Source organism: Canis aureus, chromosome 10 (assembly GCF_053574225.1).
Source record: "Canis aureus isolate CA01 chromosome 10, VMU_Caureus_v.1.0, whole genome shotgun sequence".
Taxonomy (NCBI): Eukaryota; Metazoa; Chordata; class Mammalia; order Carnivora; family Canidae; genus Canis; species Canis aureus.
The window spans coordinates 70,432,041-70,450,814 of NC_135620.1; the positions used below are offsets into that span (position 1 = coordinate 70,432,041).

Here is an 18,774-nt window from a genome sequence, read left to right on the forward strand (position 1 = left end):
CCTTTCTGTCCACACGTCTTCCCTCCACTGACGAGAAGGTGGACCGGCGCCGGTCCTCTCAGCTGTGGGGCCGTGCATTCCCTTGGGAGCCCAGTGGGGAAACCAGATGCCAGCAGATGTGCCCAGCTGACGGGGTGGAAGCCTGACCCCGGCAAGCCCTGGGAGGATCACCAGCCTTGGGGGAGACCCCATTCAATTGGATGATCCCTAAGTCCCCGGGCTAGTGGTTCAGCCTCTCAGCCTGAGCTGGCCCCTCTGTAGGATGGACACGGGCAGGTGCTCAGCCATGTGGCTCCGCCAGGGGCCCCGCCAGCCGTGAGCTCTGCCCTGAGCGTTTCCTGCCATCTCAGTGGCTCCTGGCATCCTTCTCCGCGTCCTTTCTTGACGCCATTGCCCAACTGGGGCTCAGAGGGTCACAAGGTTGGGGTCCACCTGCAGAAGCAGGCCCTGGGCTCCTCCTCACGTACATATACCGCCCCCCTCCCTGCTGCCTGCAGGTACCTACTGGGTGGATCCAAACCTTGGCTGCTCATCCGACACCATCGAAGTTTCCTGCAACTTCACGCACGGTGGACAAACGTGTCTCAAGCCCATCACGGCCTCCAAGGTAGCAGTCTGCTCCCCACCCCCACCCCCGACTGGCCCTCTCTATGCCCACCTTGCCCTGGGCCACTGCCCACCCAAATTTTGGTCTGGGCCATGACCATGGCTTCTTTATGAACCTCGGTTTTCTTTCTCATCTATAAATTGGGAAATGGTTTGTTCTAAATCTGTGGGGGTTTTTTTTTTAAGATTTTATTTATTTATTCATGAGAGACCCAGAGAGAGAGGCAGAGACACAGGCAGAGGGAGAAGGAGGCTCCCCGTGGAGAGCCTGGTATAGGACTGGATCCCAGGACCCCGAGATCATGACCTGAGCCAAAGGCAGATGCTCAACTGCTCAGCCACCCAGGCGTCCCTAAATCTGTGGTTTCTAAACCCTTTCAAGACATGTGATGTTAATGGTTCCTATTTCAGATAGAACTTTCTGCCTAATATCTAAAACAGCACAGTTGGCCAGGCTGGCCGGGCTCAGAGAACCATGAACCATCAGGACAAAATAAGTCATGGTCTCCGAGGCGCGTATGCAGATATTTAATTAACGTTCGGTGCCTGCTTTCCATGTGCCTGTCTCTGGGCTGAGCACTTGAGGGGGCTCAGGACAGCTCAACCACAAGCCAGGGCAGGCGGGGCAGTGGGGTGCGGTCACTCCCCTGTCCACGGTACCCCACAGTGGACTGTGGGTCTCCAGTAGCGGCAAGTCCTCCATATGGGAGGATTCATGCTGCAGGGAGAGGAGCCCACCTGCCTGCAGGGGGGAGGCAGGAACCCAGAGGCCCCTCCCATCCCATCAGCCCTCCTGGGGAGGCTCTGGGAGGTGCCTCATGCCAACTGGGTCAGACCCAGGGTTTGAGCATCTCCATGTGGGCCAGCTGGCCAGCAAGCCTTGTTGGGTCCCTACCGTGTGCCGGACGCTGTGTCAGGCACTGGGGCCGCCTCACCCCGGGCCCCGCCAGTCAGGCCCTTTCCTCTCTGACTCTGGCTCGGAGGTTTGGGGTCCCCACAGCAAATCTGGTGGGCAGAGGGCTGAGGTCAGAGTTGGCACCTGCATTGGTGGCACGACTGCCCACCCGGGTCGCCATCCCCAAGAGGAGCAATGACCCCTGTTTTGTACCGGCCTCAGCCTACCAATAACCAACGTGGTGGCTGGACCAGCCCTCCTGGTTCTTATTAGGATTGCAAGATGCCCTTCGCTATCCAGAAACTTTGAAAAAATAGAGGTCTGTGATTACAGGACCTGGAAATGACACAGCACACTGGGGACCACACAGCCAGGTCACCGGGAGAGAGAGAGACAGAGAGAGAGAGAGTAGGAGCCTGGGGTTCTGCTCCTATTGGGGTCCAGTGTGAGGGCTTAGGGATTCCCGGGTTTGCTCTTAAATTGGTGAATTTAAAACAGGAGAGCGGGAAGGTAAAGCATAGGAAGAGAGAGAACAAGTGGCCCAAATGGGCAGCTCTGGCAATCCTGGTGTCTAAAACAAAGGAGCGGGCCTCGGTGGCTCAGTGGTTGAGCATCTGCCTTCAGCCCGGGCTGAAGCATCGGGCTCCCTGCATGAGCCTGCTTCTCCCTCTGCCTGTGTCTCTGCCTCTCTCTGTGTGTCTCTCATGAATAAATAAATAAAATCTTTAAAAAAAGAAAAATAAAACAGAGGAGCCTCAGGGCAGCGGGGCGGGCTCTTCACCTGGCCTTGCGGCTGGCATCGCATTTATTCCATTCGTTCGCCATAGCAGTCTTTGAAGTGGATGCCAGACCATGAACGCTTCAATCAGGCGCGTCCTTTACAAAAAGAAAAGCCAGCTGGCAGGGCTGCCGCTGCACCCGCTGCACCCGCTGCACCCGCTCCAGTCGCAGATCCCTTCCCTGTTGGGTGTCCCTGCCATCTCTGGCGTCTTGGGACTTAGAAAGAGTGGGGAGGGCACTTCTCATTTCTCCTGCACTTGTAGAGCCTCCGGACCTTGGGCTAGTTCCTCTTCATCTCCGGGCTTTGGGATCCCAGCTCAGCTCCAAACACAATGCCCTCCCCTTCTCCTGGCTGCACCCATGCAGTGGAGGGTGGCTCGGGTTCCCTCAGGACCCTCGTAGATCGGGCCCTGCAGTCGGCCAGGCCTTGGTATTTTTTCCCTTCCTTGTTCCCCCTTGGCTGTGGACCAGTTCACGCAGACCTCAATTCCCCGACTCGATGGCCACTGGTCTGGAAGCAAAGCTGGGAAATGCTTACGAGGAAGGAGCTTCTCTGCGCGCCCTCCAGGGAGAGGGGAGGGCTTGCGAGAACCTTGGGCAGCAGGCCTGACCCTCCCTCACTGCCGTGTCCCTGCCACAGGTCGAGTTTGCTGTCAGCCGGGTTCAGATGAACTTTCTGCACCTGCTGAGCTCTGAGGTGACACAGCATATCACCATCCACTGCCTTAACATGACCGTGTGGCAGGAGGGCACCGGGCAGGCCCCAGCCAAGCGGGCTGTGCGCTTCCGGGCCTGGAACGGGCAGATCTTTGAAGCAGGGGGTCAGTTCAGGCCAGAAGTATCGATGGATGGCTGCAAGGTAACCCGTGGGGCCACTCAAGTTGAAAAGATGGGTTTTTATAATAAAATCGTATATGACAGCACAATACATACTGCTGTATTGCCTTGGTATGTTAGTATGAAGGGTATATTGTATTAGTATGTTATTATTATTATTATTATTATTAGAGATTCTGAGTCTTTTTTTTTTAAGATTTTATTTATTCATGAGAGACCAGAGAGAGAGAGGCAGAGACACAGGCAGAGGGAGAAGCAGGCTCCATGCAGGGAGGCCGATGCAGGACTTGATCCCAGGTCTCCAGGATCACACCCTGGGCCGAAGGGAGGCGCTCAACTGCTGAGCCACCCAGGCGTCCCTATAACAGTTTTATAAAATCCCTTTTATCCACTATCCTCTCTGGGCAAACTGAGAGAAGATCCAGCTGATTGAAAAAAAAAAAAAAAAAAAAAGCACGGGCTGATAGATGCTGTACCTCTTTGCCAGGCTGCTTGTAGAAGAAGAATGTACTTCTATGCTCTCGGCCCCCCCCCCCCGGCCAGGCTAATTTCTTCTGTTAACATTTTTGCTTATTTTTCAATACCGCCAAGTGTGTGAGTTGTTGGTGGAGAGGGAGTCAGACATTTGTCCCCAAAACGAGTTTCGCAAGATTAAACAAAACTAGTAATGCACTGCGTTAGTGAGAGTGTGTGGGGAAAGCCACACTCTTGCACAAAGCTATTTGGGGGGAAAAAAAATTGGGAGAGGCTTTCGGGATTGCAGCTGTGTATACGCGAGGATACCTCAGAGAGATTGTGGGTTTGGCTCTAGACCACGGCAAAAACGTGAAGGCGGCGATCAAGTAAGTCTGATGGATTTTTTGGTTTCCCGGTGCACATCGGAGTTACGTCTACGTTACAGTGCAGTCTACTAAGTGTGTAGCAGCACCGTGCCTACAAAAGCCATGTCCATACCTTAATTAAAATATACGTCACCGATCAAAGAGGCTGACCATCACCTGAGCTCGCAGTGAGTCAAAATCACTGATCACAGGTGGCCAGAACAAAGGTCACGGTACCGAAAAAGTTTGAAATATTGCAAGAATTCTCAAAAGGTGTGGCAAAGTGAGCAAATGCTGTTGGAACAATGACGGGACAGACTTGCTCCATACAAGGTTGCCACTGAATTTCAATGTATTAAAAAACACAAGATCTGGGCAGCTCGGGAAAGGGCAGAGCAATGGAACCAGGTAGGCCCGTGCAGCCCACAGAGATGCAAAGCCTCAGAAACATACGGATCCTTGAAGCCCACCGATCCGCCTCTAGACTGTGCCCTGGGGAATCAGGAAAGGAGCCCAGGAGGCAGCTACGGTGATATTCATGAGTGCATTCCCTCCCAGGGTGGAGGTAGCAGAAGCAGTCTCAGTGGACGCATGCAGGTCGTGGCTGCAGCGACATGCCAGGGGTCCCTTGCACGGTGGGAAACAGGATGGGGACGCGCACGTGTCGACGATGAGGGTGATGATGCTCTTCCCTCCCTCAGGTCCAGGACGGCCGCTGGCACCAGACGCTTTTCACCTTCCGGACCCAGGACCCCCAGCAGCTGCCCATTGTCGGCGTGGACAACCTCCCTCCTGCCTCATCAGGGAAGCAGTACCGCCTCGAAGTTGGACCTGCGTGCTTCCTCTGACCTCTGACCTCCTGGCTCCTCTAGGCCTCAACGGGGAGGGAAGAGGAGGAGGAGGAGGCCAGAGGAGGGTACCTAGGGGCAGGTGGGCCCAGGAGAGGCAGCTCACCTGCCCAAGCATCCTTGGGTAGGCCCCAGCTGTTGTCTGCCCTGTAGGAGTGGCCGGGGGGCGGGGGGGTGAGGCGGGGGGCAGTGGCAGGGAACTGGGTATCCTTGGGACCAGCTGATCCCGGCTCAGTCCCCCAAAGACCAACCAAAGAGCCAGCCAGAGCGAGCTGGGCCTGCAACCCGCCTGAGCCCCGCGGCCTGTCTCCCAGCTCTGCGGCCACCCCCTGCCCTCCCCAGCTTCCTGCCCAAAGAGCCCCACGTTCCAGCCCGCCTGAGGGGAGGGGGCATCTCGCCAGCTGGTCCCTGCCAGGGAGCTTTGATGTGCAATATTAGAGAGGAGACATGAAAAAGGAGAAAAGGAAAGAAAGAAGTATATATATTTTATTTAAACAAACACAAAGAAGGTGCATTACTATTTTTTTTTTTCACCTGGGAAAGAGGTGAGAGAAGGAGCGGCCAGAGGGTGGGATGCTGTGGAGGCCGAGAGGGGGGCGGCGCGACCCTCGGGGCCGGGGGTGCCCATGCTAGCTACCTCCCACTGTGAAATCGCTGGTGCTCGCAATTGTCTCATAGTGTATGTGATTTTTTTTTTAAGGGAAAAAAAAAGCCTATTTAAGATTTTGAAGGTGCTACCATTTTTGCTACAGACTTCGAAGAACCGTTTATTCTGATGTGGAGTATCGTCCACATTTTGCTTTCTCCTCCAAATGACAAAGTTTGGGGAATCTAAAAATGTCCTTAGTGTCGCCCTCGTGTCAGGTAATCAGCTCAGCGGGGGGAGGGGAAGGAAAAAGAAAAAAAAAAAACAACAATAACAAAAAAAGCAAAGCCAGAAAAAAAAAAAAAAAAGGGAAAAGGAAAAAAAAAAAAAAAAAAAACCTTCCAGAAACAGAAGCAGAAAGATTTACATTTTTAATTTATGGACTTTGAAAGGTTTGTCCTCTTCAGGCAGGGGGAGGCCTGAGCATCAAGGATTTGGCTTGGCCTCTCATGGCCCCTTGGAGGGAAGTTAGGCTCGTCTTGGAAGGTGGGATCTAGACCGGAGGGTCCTGGGAGAAGCCTGGACCTCGAAGAAAGCGGTGCGGGGTCGGCGCTGGCCTTGGAGGTGACCTACCAAACGGGAGCCGCCTTACAAGGCCCCGTACCATTCCCCAAATACCGTTCCCCACGATCCTCCCTCCCAGGAGCTTGTCCCCTCCAAGATGCAGCCGTCACTCTTGCTTTTCCACCGTCACTCAATCCTCTAGAAACCCAGCATCATTAGCTCCAAATGTAATTGCGGACTGAGGAGAAAGAATAATTATGGGGATCTCGGGGTTCAGTGTGATCGGGAGACTCAGTGCAGTCTGAGCCGTCCTATATCCGAGAACCAGGCGGCACCCAGGTTGGATTTGGAGGTTACTTTAAGTATGGAATTATTTTTCTAGAAGGGGAAATTTTATGTGAACGTCTATTTGTGTCTTTTATTTTCTCTCTCTCTCTCTCTCTCTCTCTCTAAAGTTGTGTTTCTTTGGGAATTGGATTTGATTTTCATTATTTAATACCTCAGTCCGGCCCACCTTCCCCACCAGACACTCCCTGTGCGCCTCGCCCTCCCGCCCCAGCCCAGACGCTCCCCACGGAAGCGTGTTGTAGCAGCTCGGGCCTCATCTCAGCCCCCGCTCCCCCCCAGCCCCGCCAGCGACCGCCTGGCCTCTGTCTCATTCTTGGGATCTTCTCCTGTCCTCCTATATGTCTGTCCACATGTCAGTGTGTTAAACCCCCAGTGGGTTCCGTTTCTCCTTTTCCCTTCTGGATTTTAAATAAATATTTAAAACTGAGGCAATGGAACGACGCATCGGTGCTGTGTGCTTCTTTGAAAAGCCCAGACGGAGGAGGTTCTGGCCGGGCGGGGGGCTGGAGGGGAGAGGAGCTGCTCAGAGGATGCTGCTTCCTCCGGAGCAGGCGGGTGGGGGGGGGGGGTCCCACGGTGCATGTGTTTCTTAGGGTTGCTGCGACAGTACCACAAACCTGCAGCCAGCAGAAATGCATTCTCTCCCCGGTGGAGGCCGCAAGTCTGAAACCCAAGGGGTGGCAGCTCCGTGGTCCCTCCAGCGCTTCCAGGGGAGCCCCCTGATCTTAGCTTCTGGTGGCCGCGGGCGTTCCTCAGGCCTAGCGGGAGCTCTGCAGTCTCTGCCTCTGGAGCCACCCGGCCTTCCTGCTCCCTGTGCGGCTCCGTCTCCGTCCTCACATCTTTTTATAAGGACACCAGTCCTACTGGGTGAGGACCTACCCTAATAAGCTCATCTGAACGTTTTTTTTAAAAAAAGTTTATTTATTCATGAGACACCCAGAGAGAGAGAGAGGGAGAGACACAGGCGGGGGTAGAAGCAGGCTCCCTGCAAGGAGCCCGATGCGGGACTCGATCCCGGGACCCTGGGATCAGGCCTTGAGCCGAAGGCAGATGCTCAACCACTGAGCCCCCCAGGGGCCCTCATCTGAACTTGATTACCTCTGCAAAGACTATTTCCATGTAAGGCCACGTTCACGGGTAATAAGCTTAGGACTTTGACGTATCTTTTCGGGGTGGGGGGGCACACGATTCAACTCATGACCCACAGGGAGGAGGTATATTGAGGTTAACTTGAGCGATTCCTTTTTTCTTTTTTAGCGTAGTCACACACACATGAGACTTACCATTTCGTACACTCACCACCTACAACCTGTGCAACCATCCCCACTGCCTAGTTCCAGAACATTCTCATCACCCCAAAAGGAAACTCCATACCCGTGAAGCAGTCACTCCCCATTTCCCTCGGCCCCAGCCCCAGAAAAGCACTAACCGGATTTCCGACTCTGCCTACTGCGGGTATTTCACAGACGAGGAATCCTATCTCAGATAAACGGGATCCTGTTTTGCACATGGGAAAGTTCAATTTAACGTGTGCTCCCCACCATAGAAAGCTCACGATGTATGGCCTCCTGTGACTGTCTTCTTTCCCGTAGCGGGATTGCAAGGTTCGTCCTTGCGGTATGTATCCGTCCAGTACTTCATTCCTTTTTATGACTCGGTAATATCCTACTGTGCGGACGGGACGCATTTTGATTATCCATTCACCCACTGACGGACGTTTGTGTTGTTTCCTTCTTGAGGGGCTTGTGGACGGTGCTTCCACAAATAGGAGCGTTTGCTCCTTACCTGGAAGATGCTTGAGACAGGCCACGGCGACACCTGCCTTGGAGCCGGTGAGGATCTGAGAGATAATTAGCCAGAGCTAGCAAATAAACATACAGGACCACCCAGATAAATTTGAATAGATTTGAATTTCAGATACACAATAGCTAATTATTTTTAGCATGCGTGTGTCCCCCATGTGAACCCGGGATAGATTAGGACATATTTATACCTGCTGGACCTGGAACCCGTATCTCCTGACCCTCGGTGCAGAGTTCTTCCTCCCTCAGCTTGGTCCTCCCACCGTGGGACCTTGAGTGAACCCGAGCCTTTCTGCCCTTCTCCCCGAGGAGAAAGAACAAATTGCAAACAGTTGAACTCATAGCTGGGATTTTATGTATTAAAACCTTGCTCGAGGGGCACCTGGGTGGCCCAGTGGGTTAGGCGTCTGCCTTTGGCTCAGGTCATGATCTCAGGGTCCTGGATCGAGCCCTGCACTGGGCTCCCTGCTCAGCGGGGAGTCTGCTTCTCCCTCTCCCCCTCTCCCTCTACCCCCTCCCCTGCTTGTGCTCACTCTCTCAAACAAATAAAGAAAATCTGGGCAGCCCGGGTGGCTCAGTGGTTTAGCGCCGACTTCAGCCCAGGATGTGATCCTGGAGACCCAAGATCGAGTCCCACGTCGGGCTCCCTGCATGGAGCCTGCTTCTCCCTCTGCCTGTGTCTCTGCTTCTCTCTCTCTGTGTGTCTCATGAATAAGTAAATAAAATATTTTAAAAATAAACAAAATCTAAAAAAAAAAAACAAACCCCAAAACCTTGCTCTAAGTATCCAGGTCATTAGTACACATGCAGCTGGGCCTCCCCTCCTCCGTCTGCACCTGGCACCTGCCCCGGGCAGTGAGCACCAGGTGCTGCTGCTTTGCCGTGGATCAGAGAGTCCCGTCTGCAGAGCCCGGGATTCGTGGTCTGGAAGGGCTTGGAGAGTCCCACGTCCCAGGTACACCCTGTCACGTTACATACACTGTGACTGAAGCCCAGTGCAGTGCCCGAGGTCACCTCCCAAGGCTGGGGCGAAGCTTCCATTCAAACCCCACACTGCTGACAAGTGGGGCTCAGCGTGGCCCCCTGGGATTAGCCTGCGAGTTGGTTACCGATGCAAATTTTCAGCCCCCTTCCAAACCTACTGAATCACAAGGTCCCAGGTTGGGGCCCAGCGATCCATGATTTAATAAGCCTCCCTGAAGAGTCTAGAGCCTGTTCAAGTCCCAAGAATTGGGGCCTTACACTATTTCCTAAATCTGGAAAATGGTCTTCCAAAACTGGGGGGAGAAAAAGCCTTGGAAATGAGATAAGAATGTTCTTTTAATTTCTTTGGGGGGCACCTGGGGGGCTCAGCGGTCATGCATTTGCCTTCAAATCAGGGTGTGATCCCAGGGTCCTGGGATCGAGTCCTGAATCAGACTCCCCGCAGGGAGCCTGCTTCTCCCCCTGCCTGTGTCTCTGCCTCTCTCTCTGTGTCTCTCATGAATAAATCTAAAAAAAGAAAAAAGAAAAAAAAGGATGTTCTTTTCATTTCTTTCAAAATTCACCAGAAATGAAACTGAGACAGGACGTCCCGCTTCTTGAATCCTTTCCTGAGGCCTGCCCTGTGCGGTCGCCCCCAGAGAGCCCGCCCCGCTGTTCGATCATGCTTCCCATTCTGCAGATGGGAAGGTTGGGTCACTCTGACGTGCGTTGTCCCCGCGGGAAGCTCTGTGAGGGTCAGGGATGGATCCTGCCCTCCCTCCAGCCACGGAGTACGGCACGTTGGAGGCACTCGAACTGGTTGAGCTATTATGCTCCCTGGAACAGCCCCTTGACATGTCTCAGCAGCTCCCCTCCTGCGCCAGGCCATATGTGGGCGTTGGAGTTACAGGGACGGGCCCGGCAGGGGGTTCAGGGGCTCTGATTCTGGCGGCGGCGGGGGGGCTGGCAGCTGGAGGAGGGGGACCTCGTGTGGTTAAGGGCAGGGAGAGCCGGGGGCAGGAGGCCCGATGGGGGGCTGAGGACATGGGAGCAAAATGAGAGCGTGCCCGAGGCAGCGTCGGCGCAGAAGGGTAGTCAGGGGTGACACTCGTATTAACCAGGGTCTCCAGAGAGACGGGACCGGTAGGATGTGTGTGTGTAGAGATTCATTTACTTTTTTTTTTTTTTGTGAGGATTTTATTTATTTATTCACAAGAGACACAGAGAGAGAGGCAGAGACACAGGCCGAGGGAGAAGCAGGCTCCATGCGGGGAGCCTGATGCAGGACTCAATCCCGGGACCCCGGGGTTACGCCCTGGGCCCAAGGCAGACCTTCAACTGCTGAGCCCCCCAGGCGCCCTGAAGAGATTTATTGTAAGGAATTGGGCTCACGTGACTTTGATCACTGGCAGGTCCCAAGATCTGCAGACCGAGCTGGCCAAGTCACGGCCCACGCGAGCCGACGACGTCGTTCTAACGTAACGGCCCGCAGGCGGGAGAGCGAGGAAGAACCGGTGTCTCCTAAAGGCGGGGAAACAGTGACGTCCACCTCACCCAGTCAGGCAGGAGGAGTTCTCCCTTCCTCAGACCTTCAGTGTTATTCAGGCCTTCCACTGATGACACGAGGCCCACCCACACTTGGTGGCGGGGTGGGGGGCGGGGGCGGGGGAGGCAATCTGTTTTGCAGGCTATCCATTCAAACGTCGGTCTCACCTAAAAACACCCGCACAGATACGCCCGGAATGTTTGGCCAAGTACTCGGGTGCCCCGTGGCCCCATTAACTTGGCACGTAAAATTAGCCATCCCACGCTGAGGCCGGTAGAGGATGAATAAAGGGTTGCCGGTGGCGGGGGGAAGGACACGGAGAGGAGAGGGACCAGCGCCCGCCCAGGCTGGGGAGTAAAGGTGGCCCTCTGTGTTTGGGGCACAGTACACTTGCCGTTCATTATGATGCCAGAGCCCTGGGCCGGGAAGAGGACAAGGCTGCGGGTGGCAGGGGACAGCGGGGCCGGGCTGAGCTGCAGCGGGGCCCTGCAGGGCTGTCCCGGGGGCGGCGGCTGAGCCGGTCAGAGCTCCAGAGGTGTCAGCAGCCTCCGCGAGGCTCTGAAGAGCCGGAGGGGACGGGAGGGCCAGGAAGATGGGGGACGAGAAGGATGGCCGTGTTAAAACTGCGACACTCACAACTGTCCGTGGGCATTCCAGGGGCCCCGGGAGCTGGCCAGTGAGGCCTCTGAAGCCGGGCCAGCTCCTTCCCGGCAGGGGCAGGGTAAGAAGTTATCGGGGAACAGAAAAGGCAGCTCCTGGGGGCCGGCAGCGGCTGTGGTTCCCTACCTCCTGTTGCACAACCGAGTGTCAGGAAGCAGACAGACTGGATTTCCCAGGTGGGGCCAATCCTGTGTTTGCTCTGTCCACAGCGACTCGAGCCACGGCCATGGACCGTCGCTTGCCCCTGGTGACCAGCCGCCCGTGCTGGGAGGAGGGGGGGCGAGCAAGAAGGGGACAGGCTGGCAGGTGGATTCCAGTCCCAGCTTCCTGACTGGGACGTGGCCTTGGCTGGGTCGTTCCTTCTCTCTGGGCCTCAGTGGCTCCCTCTGCAAAATGCAAAATAGTATTTCTGCTATGCCCTTTCCTGCTTGCTACTGCACACGGAGCTGCTGTTCTCTAGCAGCAGGGCGACTCGTCTGAGTCTGAATGACATCCACCTGCTCCGTAAGAATGCGGTGTCAGATGGTTCCGCATAAATAGCAGCTACGGAGTCTTGCACACTTGGGACGAGCAGGAGCCCGGTTGAGCGCAGTACGCTTTCATTCTTGTGCACGACCCTCTTGAGACACATGTCACAGCACCGGCTCGTTAGACCAGGGAAGCCACGTCTGAAGAGGTTACATAAGTTGGGCAAGGGCAGCCCGGGGGGCTCAGCGGTTTAGCGCCGACTTCGGCCCAGGGCGTGATCCTGGAGACCCGGGATCGAGTCCCACGTCGGGCTCCCTGCATGGAGCCTGCTTCTCCCTCCTCCTGTCTCTCTCTCTCTCTCTCTCTCTCTCTCTCTATGTATTCTCATGAATTAATAAATAAAATCTTTAAAAAAATAATAATAAGTTGGCCAAGATCACAACACATGGTCTGAACATGAGCAAGTCTTGTCGAGTGTTTTCTCGGCCCAGACACAAAGGTCCTAATTAGGATCTTTTGCTCTGCCGATGTAGTCGCCGCGGCTGTTCACGTGGAAGACCACGAACCAGTCGTCCGACACAGAGCTGAGCCCTGACCTGGAGGGAGAAACCCGTATCAAGTGGCTTTTCCGGAGATGAGTCCTGTCAAGCGGGTGCATTGCCCCAATGATCTAACCTCACCTTTCACCTGACCGCTCTGAGTCCTTTGTTTTCCTTATCCAGCCGATGGGGAAAGTACCCGATTTTCTGGAGCCTACTATTGACTTTTTTTTTTTTTTTTTTGTATTTTGATGTCTTTAGATGAGGCATGTAACTTGCAACCCTGGAAGTATTTCTGTAATGCAGGAGGCTGTCTTCTTTTCTCCTTAGCCCAGCTTGACATTACACTGACGGTGATGGTTAGTAGGGCCGGCGGACTCTGAGAAACAAGTGTGTTTCGTGTAACAAGCACTTTACAAACGTGAACGGATTTAGTCCGCTTGACAACCTGCTCAATTAGCCACAATCCATATCCCCGTTTTACAGATGGGGTAAATTGAGACACAGGGAAGCTGAGTAACTTGCCCAGGGTCACATGGCTCACAGGTGGTCAAGCCAGGACGATACTTCACCACCATCCTGCGTGACCCTGATCGCTTTTCTATTTTCCGCCAACCTTGTCTCGACGTTGTGCCCGGGGCCAGATGGAGGGGCACGGTCGGGAGGGCTGGCCAGACCCTCAATCCACGGAGGTACTGAAGCATCCTTGAAATGTAAGACGACAGAGAAAATCGCACTGTGTCGGGGGAGCGCTGGGTGCACTTGGAGGAACCACTTGGAGAGGCTCTCGGGAGGGGAGGGCACCTCTCCGAGGGGTCCCCGAGTGACAGTGAGGACCCCTCACTCCTGGGGAGTGGCTCTCCGTCTACCCGCTGTAAGAGAAAGCATTCCTTTCTCTCCACGCTACTCACCAGACATCGGGCTGTCACATGCGATGCAAGGAGAGGGTGTAAGAGGGAAGAATGGTTTCCCTGGGGCCTGAAGAGCATCGGTCGTGAAGAAGGATGTTTAGGGCACAAGATCCCAAGGGACAGAGGTGCTTCCGTGTTATTTAATAAGTTTTGTGCGTGCATGCATGTACGTGTGCCCGCGTGGGTACGGATGCGTGTGCGATATGCGAGAGCCTCTAAAGCTCTGGGCTCTGGGCAGGAGCCCCGGTGGCCCGGGGCAGTGATGGTGCTGTCCCCATATAACCATCAGCTTCTCCTTGAGACAAGCAGTGTCTCAAATGTGTCCCCAGTCCTGCTGTCTCCCACCTGGACCACTGCTGCGACAGCCCCAAGTTGTCCCCCTACCTCTGCCCTCTGCAGACAAAGGGATCTTCCTAAAGAGCAAATCTGATTATTCATTCATCTCCGCCCCACTTTCACTCTTTCCATTTCTCCTAATGCCTGCAGGGTCCACTGCGAATTCCCCAGCCCGGCTTCTGTGCCCTGCAGGCTCGGTCCTGCCAACCTCTCCGGCACCGCCCACCCCACCCCACCCCAGCCCCCAGTCATCCCACTGCTGGACTCACGGACAGGACAGACGGACCCTACGTCCTTCACGCGCCACGCACTCTCTCACCTCCGCACTTCCCTGCCCACGAGCTCCGATCCTTGTTTCAAGACTCAGATGGGAGCGGTGCAAAGTCAAAACACCAAGTGAGCTGGCAAAAAAAAAAAAAAAAAAGAAGAAGAAAGTGAATTCCACTTCTGACAAGGATGTGGAGAAAGGGACATTAAACAGCATTATTATTTTTTTTTTGTCTTCTCCATTTGGGGAGAGATTTTTTTTTAATCAACTTAATTGAGGTATAATTGGTATACAATAAAATGCACACATTTTAAGCCTAAAACTCTGAGTTTTCACCAATGCACATCATGCGCATAACCACCCCGTGGACTCGCGGAGCACTGCCATTTATCCAGAAAGTGCTCTTACCACCTTGGGCGCTTAGACTGGCCTCCTTGCCCTAGGCGACCACCGATCTGGTAGCTCCCATTGTAGACTCCTTTGGTCCATGCTAGAACTTTCTCTAAATGGGACCAGACACTATGTACCTTATTGAGTCTGCCTTCTTTTGCCAGCCTAAGATTTTCCGAGTCATTCGTGTTGTCTCCTACACCCGTAGTTCGTTTTTATCGCTGAGAAATAGTCCATTTATGAAGACGCCACGACGCGTGTTTCCCATTTTCCCGAGAACGGGCATCTGAACTGTTGTTCCTTGTCTTGGGCTATTCTGAATGACACTGTAGTCTTGTACATGATGTGGCTTTCTTCCTCTTGAATGGGAGGGTAATTTGAGAAGGCGATTTGGTCACTTTTCCGACACGACACTTAGCATCTGAGGAAACCTCACCATGTGAAAAATCATAGACAAGTGTAGCTCAATAAAGCTGGAAAAATAAAATCAGAGACCAGAGACAGAGAGCGAGCACATCATTAAGGACGTTGGAAGCTGGGAGGGGCACAATGGGGTCATCCGTCCATTACAACTACAACCACTAACTTCCAATGAAACATGAATAATGACCCAGAATCTATGAGATGAATAAGGATACAGAATTGAAAGCATCACGTGATAAGGCTTTTTTGGGGGGCAAGTATCTGTTCGTGGGGCTAAAGATCTGTCCCGGCCGGGCGGACGCTCCCTGTGGACGTGCTCATTCTGCAGCGCGGGGCACTGTCCAGGGTGGGGGACCTGCTGGTGATGACACCCGCGGCAGGCGGTGGAGACCACACGTTCCTGCTACAGATGTTGGGAGCTCGGTCAGGTAATGCTGCCTTTACTGGTAATAGACATATAACTTAGACACCTCCTGCTTTGGGAAGCATCCCTGCCTCCCAGGGACTGCTTCACGGGCTCCCCGCTTCCAGGCTGCGTTGGGCAACCAACCACCCCCCTCACCCCCCGCCCGCCGCCTGCTGCCCACCGTCCCCGTCACTGGACTTTTGCTCTCCCAGCTGTTACCACACTCAGCTGGGATAGAATCCAGGTTTGCCTTCACCCCCGCCCGCTCCCCATCCCATCGCCCACGCACCCCACCTAGCCTGGGAACTATCGCCTTCAGCAATTGATTTACAGGTGGGCCCGCCCCAGTCTGGCTGCCCAAGTGGGACGCGGATTGGGCACGGAACATAAGAGCTCTCAAAACAAAACCGAACCACCACCCCAGGGCTTGCCACACAGGTTTCATAACAAGCGCTCCAGCCCACGCCCACCTTGGCCTTGACTGGCCAGGCCTTGGGGCCCCGGTAGGCCTTCCGGCCAGCGATCCAGAGTACACCGAGGCTGGGCGGAGGCTTCGGCTAGCGCTGGCTGTGCGGAAAGGCGGGAAGGATGCGTGTGGGGCATTTCGCAAGCGTGTCACAAGGGCACCCCAGGGCTCTGCCCACACACAGCCCGTTATAAAGGGCGCTGCGCCGCCCGGCCGCCAGCTCCGGCCGGCTCCGGGACCCGTCGTCTAGGCATGGCGCTGTCCTGGGCCCTCGCTGCCCTGAGCCTCCTTCCCCTCCTGGACGCCCAGAGCCCAGGGTGCGCCAACCTCACGGCGAGGCCTATCACCAACGCCACGCTGGAGCAGGTGCGTCCCTGGGCCCCCAGCGCCCCGGGCTTCCCTTCCTCCTGCTGGCTTGTGGTCAGCCGCCTGGCCTGGTTCTGCCCATTTCTCTCCCGGGTCCCGGGGCGACATTCCGACCAGCCTCTGGCAGCATTCTTCTGCTTCCAAACTCAGAAGCCTCATTGCAAGGTCCCTCGGAGGGGACATTCTGTCCTGGGCAAGGAGGAACCTCACCGTGAGCTCCTCGCCGGGGGCCCCAGACTCCCTGGCTGCAAAAGGGGGGGGGGGCTGCGGTGAGACCTGCCCGCTGGCTAGCAGGGGGATCCGGCTCCTGGCCTCCATCATCCGGCTCTTGGCTTCCCCCCAGATCTCTGGCAAGTGGTTTTACATGGGCTCGGCCTTCCGTGACCCGGAGTTCAATCACTCGGCTAGAACGATCCACGCGGCCTTCTTTTACTTTGATGTCAACCATACAGATGACACAATCCTGCTCAGAGAGTACCTAACCATGTAAGACCCCCACCTGCAGGCTCACCCCCGGCCCCAGGCACCTGCTCCTAGCTGCTGGAAAACCTTGAGCAGGTCCCTGCTCCCTCCCGGCCTCAGTCTTTCCATCCACAGAATGGGGAGGGTTGACAAATCGCCTGCAACTCTTGCCCCTCGATGGTAGTGACCAGTGATCATCCATATTTCTCCTGTTTTTCTCCCCTCTTCTGTCTGGCTTTAGTGGGAACCAGTGCGTCTATAACAGCAGCTTTCTGAATGTCCAGCGGGAGAATGGGACCATGTCCAAATATGGTAAGGACCAGCGCTGGGGCAGGAAGGCTGCTGGGCGTCATGGGGGGGGGGGGGGGGGTGGGCCCGCCCAAAGCAGGGAAGTGCCGGGGCTCAGGCTCGGAGAACATGGGACAGGCCCATGCTCCCGAGGTCCTGGGGCCCGCACGCTGCAGTAACCGGTAAGGACTGCCCACATATCTGCGCTCCATGTGCCAGGCGCTGTTCGCCGTACTTTACTAGAATTAATCCCTTAATACTCACAAACAACCCCAGGAGGACATTACGGGATTAGATGAGACACTGGGATGTCGAGCAGTTTCCCTGGAGTCACGCAGCCTATAATTAGAACTAGAATGCAAAGTCAAGGCTGGCTGCAGTCCTGCCTCTCTCAACCACTCTTTATCCTTTGGGCTCAGAGGGTGGCAGTCTGTGTCAGGCAGGCAGTGACCTCACTCGTGCCCCCACCGTCACCCCAGAGAGGGCGCATCAGAGGGGCATACCAATGCTGATGGGCTTAAACCAACAGCCCTGAGCAGCCCCGAGGCCCCTGTCTGGGCCTTACTTTCCTGTCTGGAAAATGGGGAGAAAGGCCCTGACAGTCACGGTCCGCATAAGGCTCCCCCGACTCCACATCTCAGCGCAGGGCCTGGCACACGGGAGGAGCGAGGGGGGCGCGTCCCGGGTGAACTCGTGGCCGTGGGTGCCCCCGGGGTTCCTCGCCTGGGATCAGGACCCATCGTGCCGTGCGGCCTCACCCAGAGTTCTCTTCTCTAGAGTATGGGAAAGAAAACTTTGGCATACTCCTGCTCACCAAGGATCCTGAGCTCTTCATGCTTGGCTTCTCCCTGAAAGACGAGCAGCACAAGGGGCTATCGTTGTACAGTAGGTGCCCCTCCAACCTCCACCCCGCCCAGGCCTCACCCAGCAGACCGCCTGCCCCTGCAGCTGGGCCCCCAGCACCCCAGGCCTCCCCGCCGCACCCCGCCAGGGATACCCAGCCCCCTTGCTCCCTCCTGCAGCCAGGAAGCCCGAAGTGACCCAGGAGCAAATGACGGTGTTCCACGAAGCTCTCGCATGTATGGACCTGCACAAGTCGGAGATCGCGTACACCGATGAGAAAAAGGTGAACACAAGGAGGACTAGAGGTGCCCGGCATCGGGGCGATCCTGCCCGGGGTGGGGGGCAGCCCCAGGGGCCCAGACAGGGAGAGCTGCCAGCCACGGCCGTACGGCGCTGAGGCACCAAGTCCTACCTTCAAGCACCTGCCTCACGGCAGGGACGGCTGAGCCTTCTGGAGGTCCACGGGGATGGGGGCCCAGGAGGGAAAAGTCCCTGCGAAGCAGGCAGGACGTCCAGGGCGGGGGTGAGGCCTGGGAGGGAGGAGGGATGGCAGGGATTGGGGAGGGAGTGGCGGGAACGGGACAAAGAAACACCCGAGGGTGATCACCACTGAGGACTGCGGCCACACCCCAGCCGTCCGACCCCCGCGGGTGGCAGCTGGTATTGCGGTTGTTAGCTTCGCCCAAACGGCCCCAAGGATTGTTGCTGTGAGCGAGAATCACCCGCCTAGTAGTCTCCCTGATACTTCCCATTCAACCCGCGTCACCGTGCACCCCGCTCGCCGCCCTCTAGGATCTGTGTGGGCCGGTGGAGAAGCGGCACAAGGAGGAGAGGCTGAAGGAACAGGAGGCAGACACGGCGCTGGGCTAGGACCCTGGGGACGGTGGGGCCCATCCCCAGCCCTACGCCCCCACCCTCTGGACATCTCAGGTTTTGGTCTCAGTTGCATCAATAAAGCTTCTGCATTTGTAACAGGCAGGTCGTCGTTGGCTCATTCAGTCGCTCACTCATTCGTACGTGGGGCAGCCTGCCGGCCTGAGCCGGGCCCCGGCTGGCCGCGGGGTGTGCCCCTGCCCCCCGCTGTAACACCCAGCACAGCCCGCACCCTGATAGGCACCGAATGCTGTGGGAGCCCAGCACCTGGGGAGGTTCCTCCTGCAGCGGAAGGCTGGGAAGGCTTCCTGGAAAGGGCATCTGAGCCAGCCTAGAAAGCTTTGGAGCTGCTAACACCTGCTGCTCCAGCTGCAGGCCAAGGATCTGAGAGGACGGGTTGGAGAAACATCGAGGCAGGGGCTCTGGTGGGGAGTCAGGTGAAATGAGGGGTGGGGGCAGCGAGGAGCCAGGCGAGTGGT

General features: G+C 56.0%; 2 protein-coding genes across 5 annotated transcripts in view; both read left to right on the forward strand.

Moving 5' to 3' along the window:
- Positions 1 to 6,722, forward strand: part of COL27A1 (collagen type XXVII alpha 1 chain) — a 134,792-nt gene extending 128,070 nt beyond the window's left edge. For all 4 annotated transcript variants that reach the window (XM_077913046.1, XM_077913047.1, XM_077913044.1 and 1 more), the window contains 3 exons: positions 498 to 607; positions 2,922 to 3,140; positions 4,641 to 6,722. In XM_077913046.1, coding sequence (XP_077769172.1) covers positions 498 to 607; positions 2,922 to 3,140; positions 4,641 to 4,787 — 476 coding nt within the window. In that variant the 3' untranslated portion in view covers positions 4,788 to 6,722. The remainder of the gene's footprint in view (positions 1 to 497; positions 608 to 2,921; positions 3,141 to 4,640) is intronic.
- An 8,946-nt stretch (positions 6,723 to 15,668) lies between these two features.
- On the forward strand, positions 15,669 to 18,400 carry LOC144322713 (alpha-1-acid glycoprotein-like). The gene is made up of 6 exons (XM_077913049.1): positions 15,669 to 15,829; positions 16,173 to 16,315; positions 16,533 to 16,603; positions 17,357 to 17,464; positions 17,602 to 17,705; positions 18,215 to 18,400. Exons 1-6 carry the CDS (start codon positions 15,716 to 15,718, stop codon positions 18,290 to 18,292), a joined length of 618 nt encoding a protein of 205 aa, XP_077769175.1. The 5' UTR covers positions 15,669 to 15,715; the 3' UTR covers positions 18,293 to 18,400.
- The last annotated feature ends 374 nt before the right edge of the window (positions 18,401 to 18,774 follow it).

Bases quoted from the DNA above. Each gene is read 5' to 3' on its own strand.
- LOC144322713 (XM_077913049.1), top strand. From the start codon at position 15,716: ATGGCGCTGTCCTGGGCCCTCGCTGCCCTGAGCCTCCTTCCCCTCCTG. The intron at 16,316-16,532 runs GTAAGACCCCCA...GTCTGGCTTTAG, and splicing joins CTCAGAGAGTACCTAACCAT to TGGGAACCAGTGCGTCTATA. The intron at 16,604-17,356 runs GTAAGGACCAGC...TCTCTTCTCTAG, and splicing joins TGGGACCATGTCCAAATATG to AGTATGGGAAAGAAAACTTT.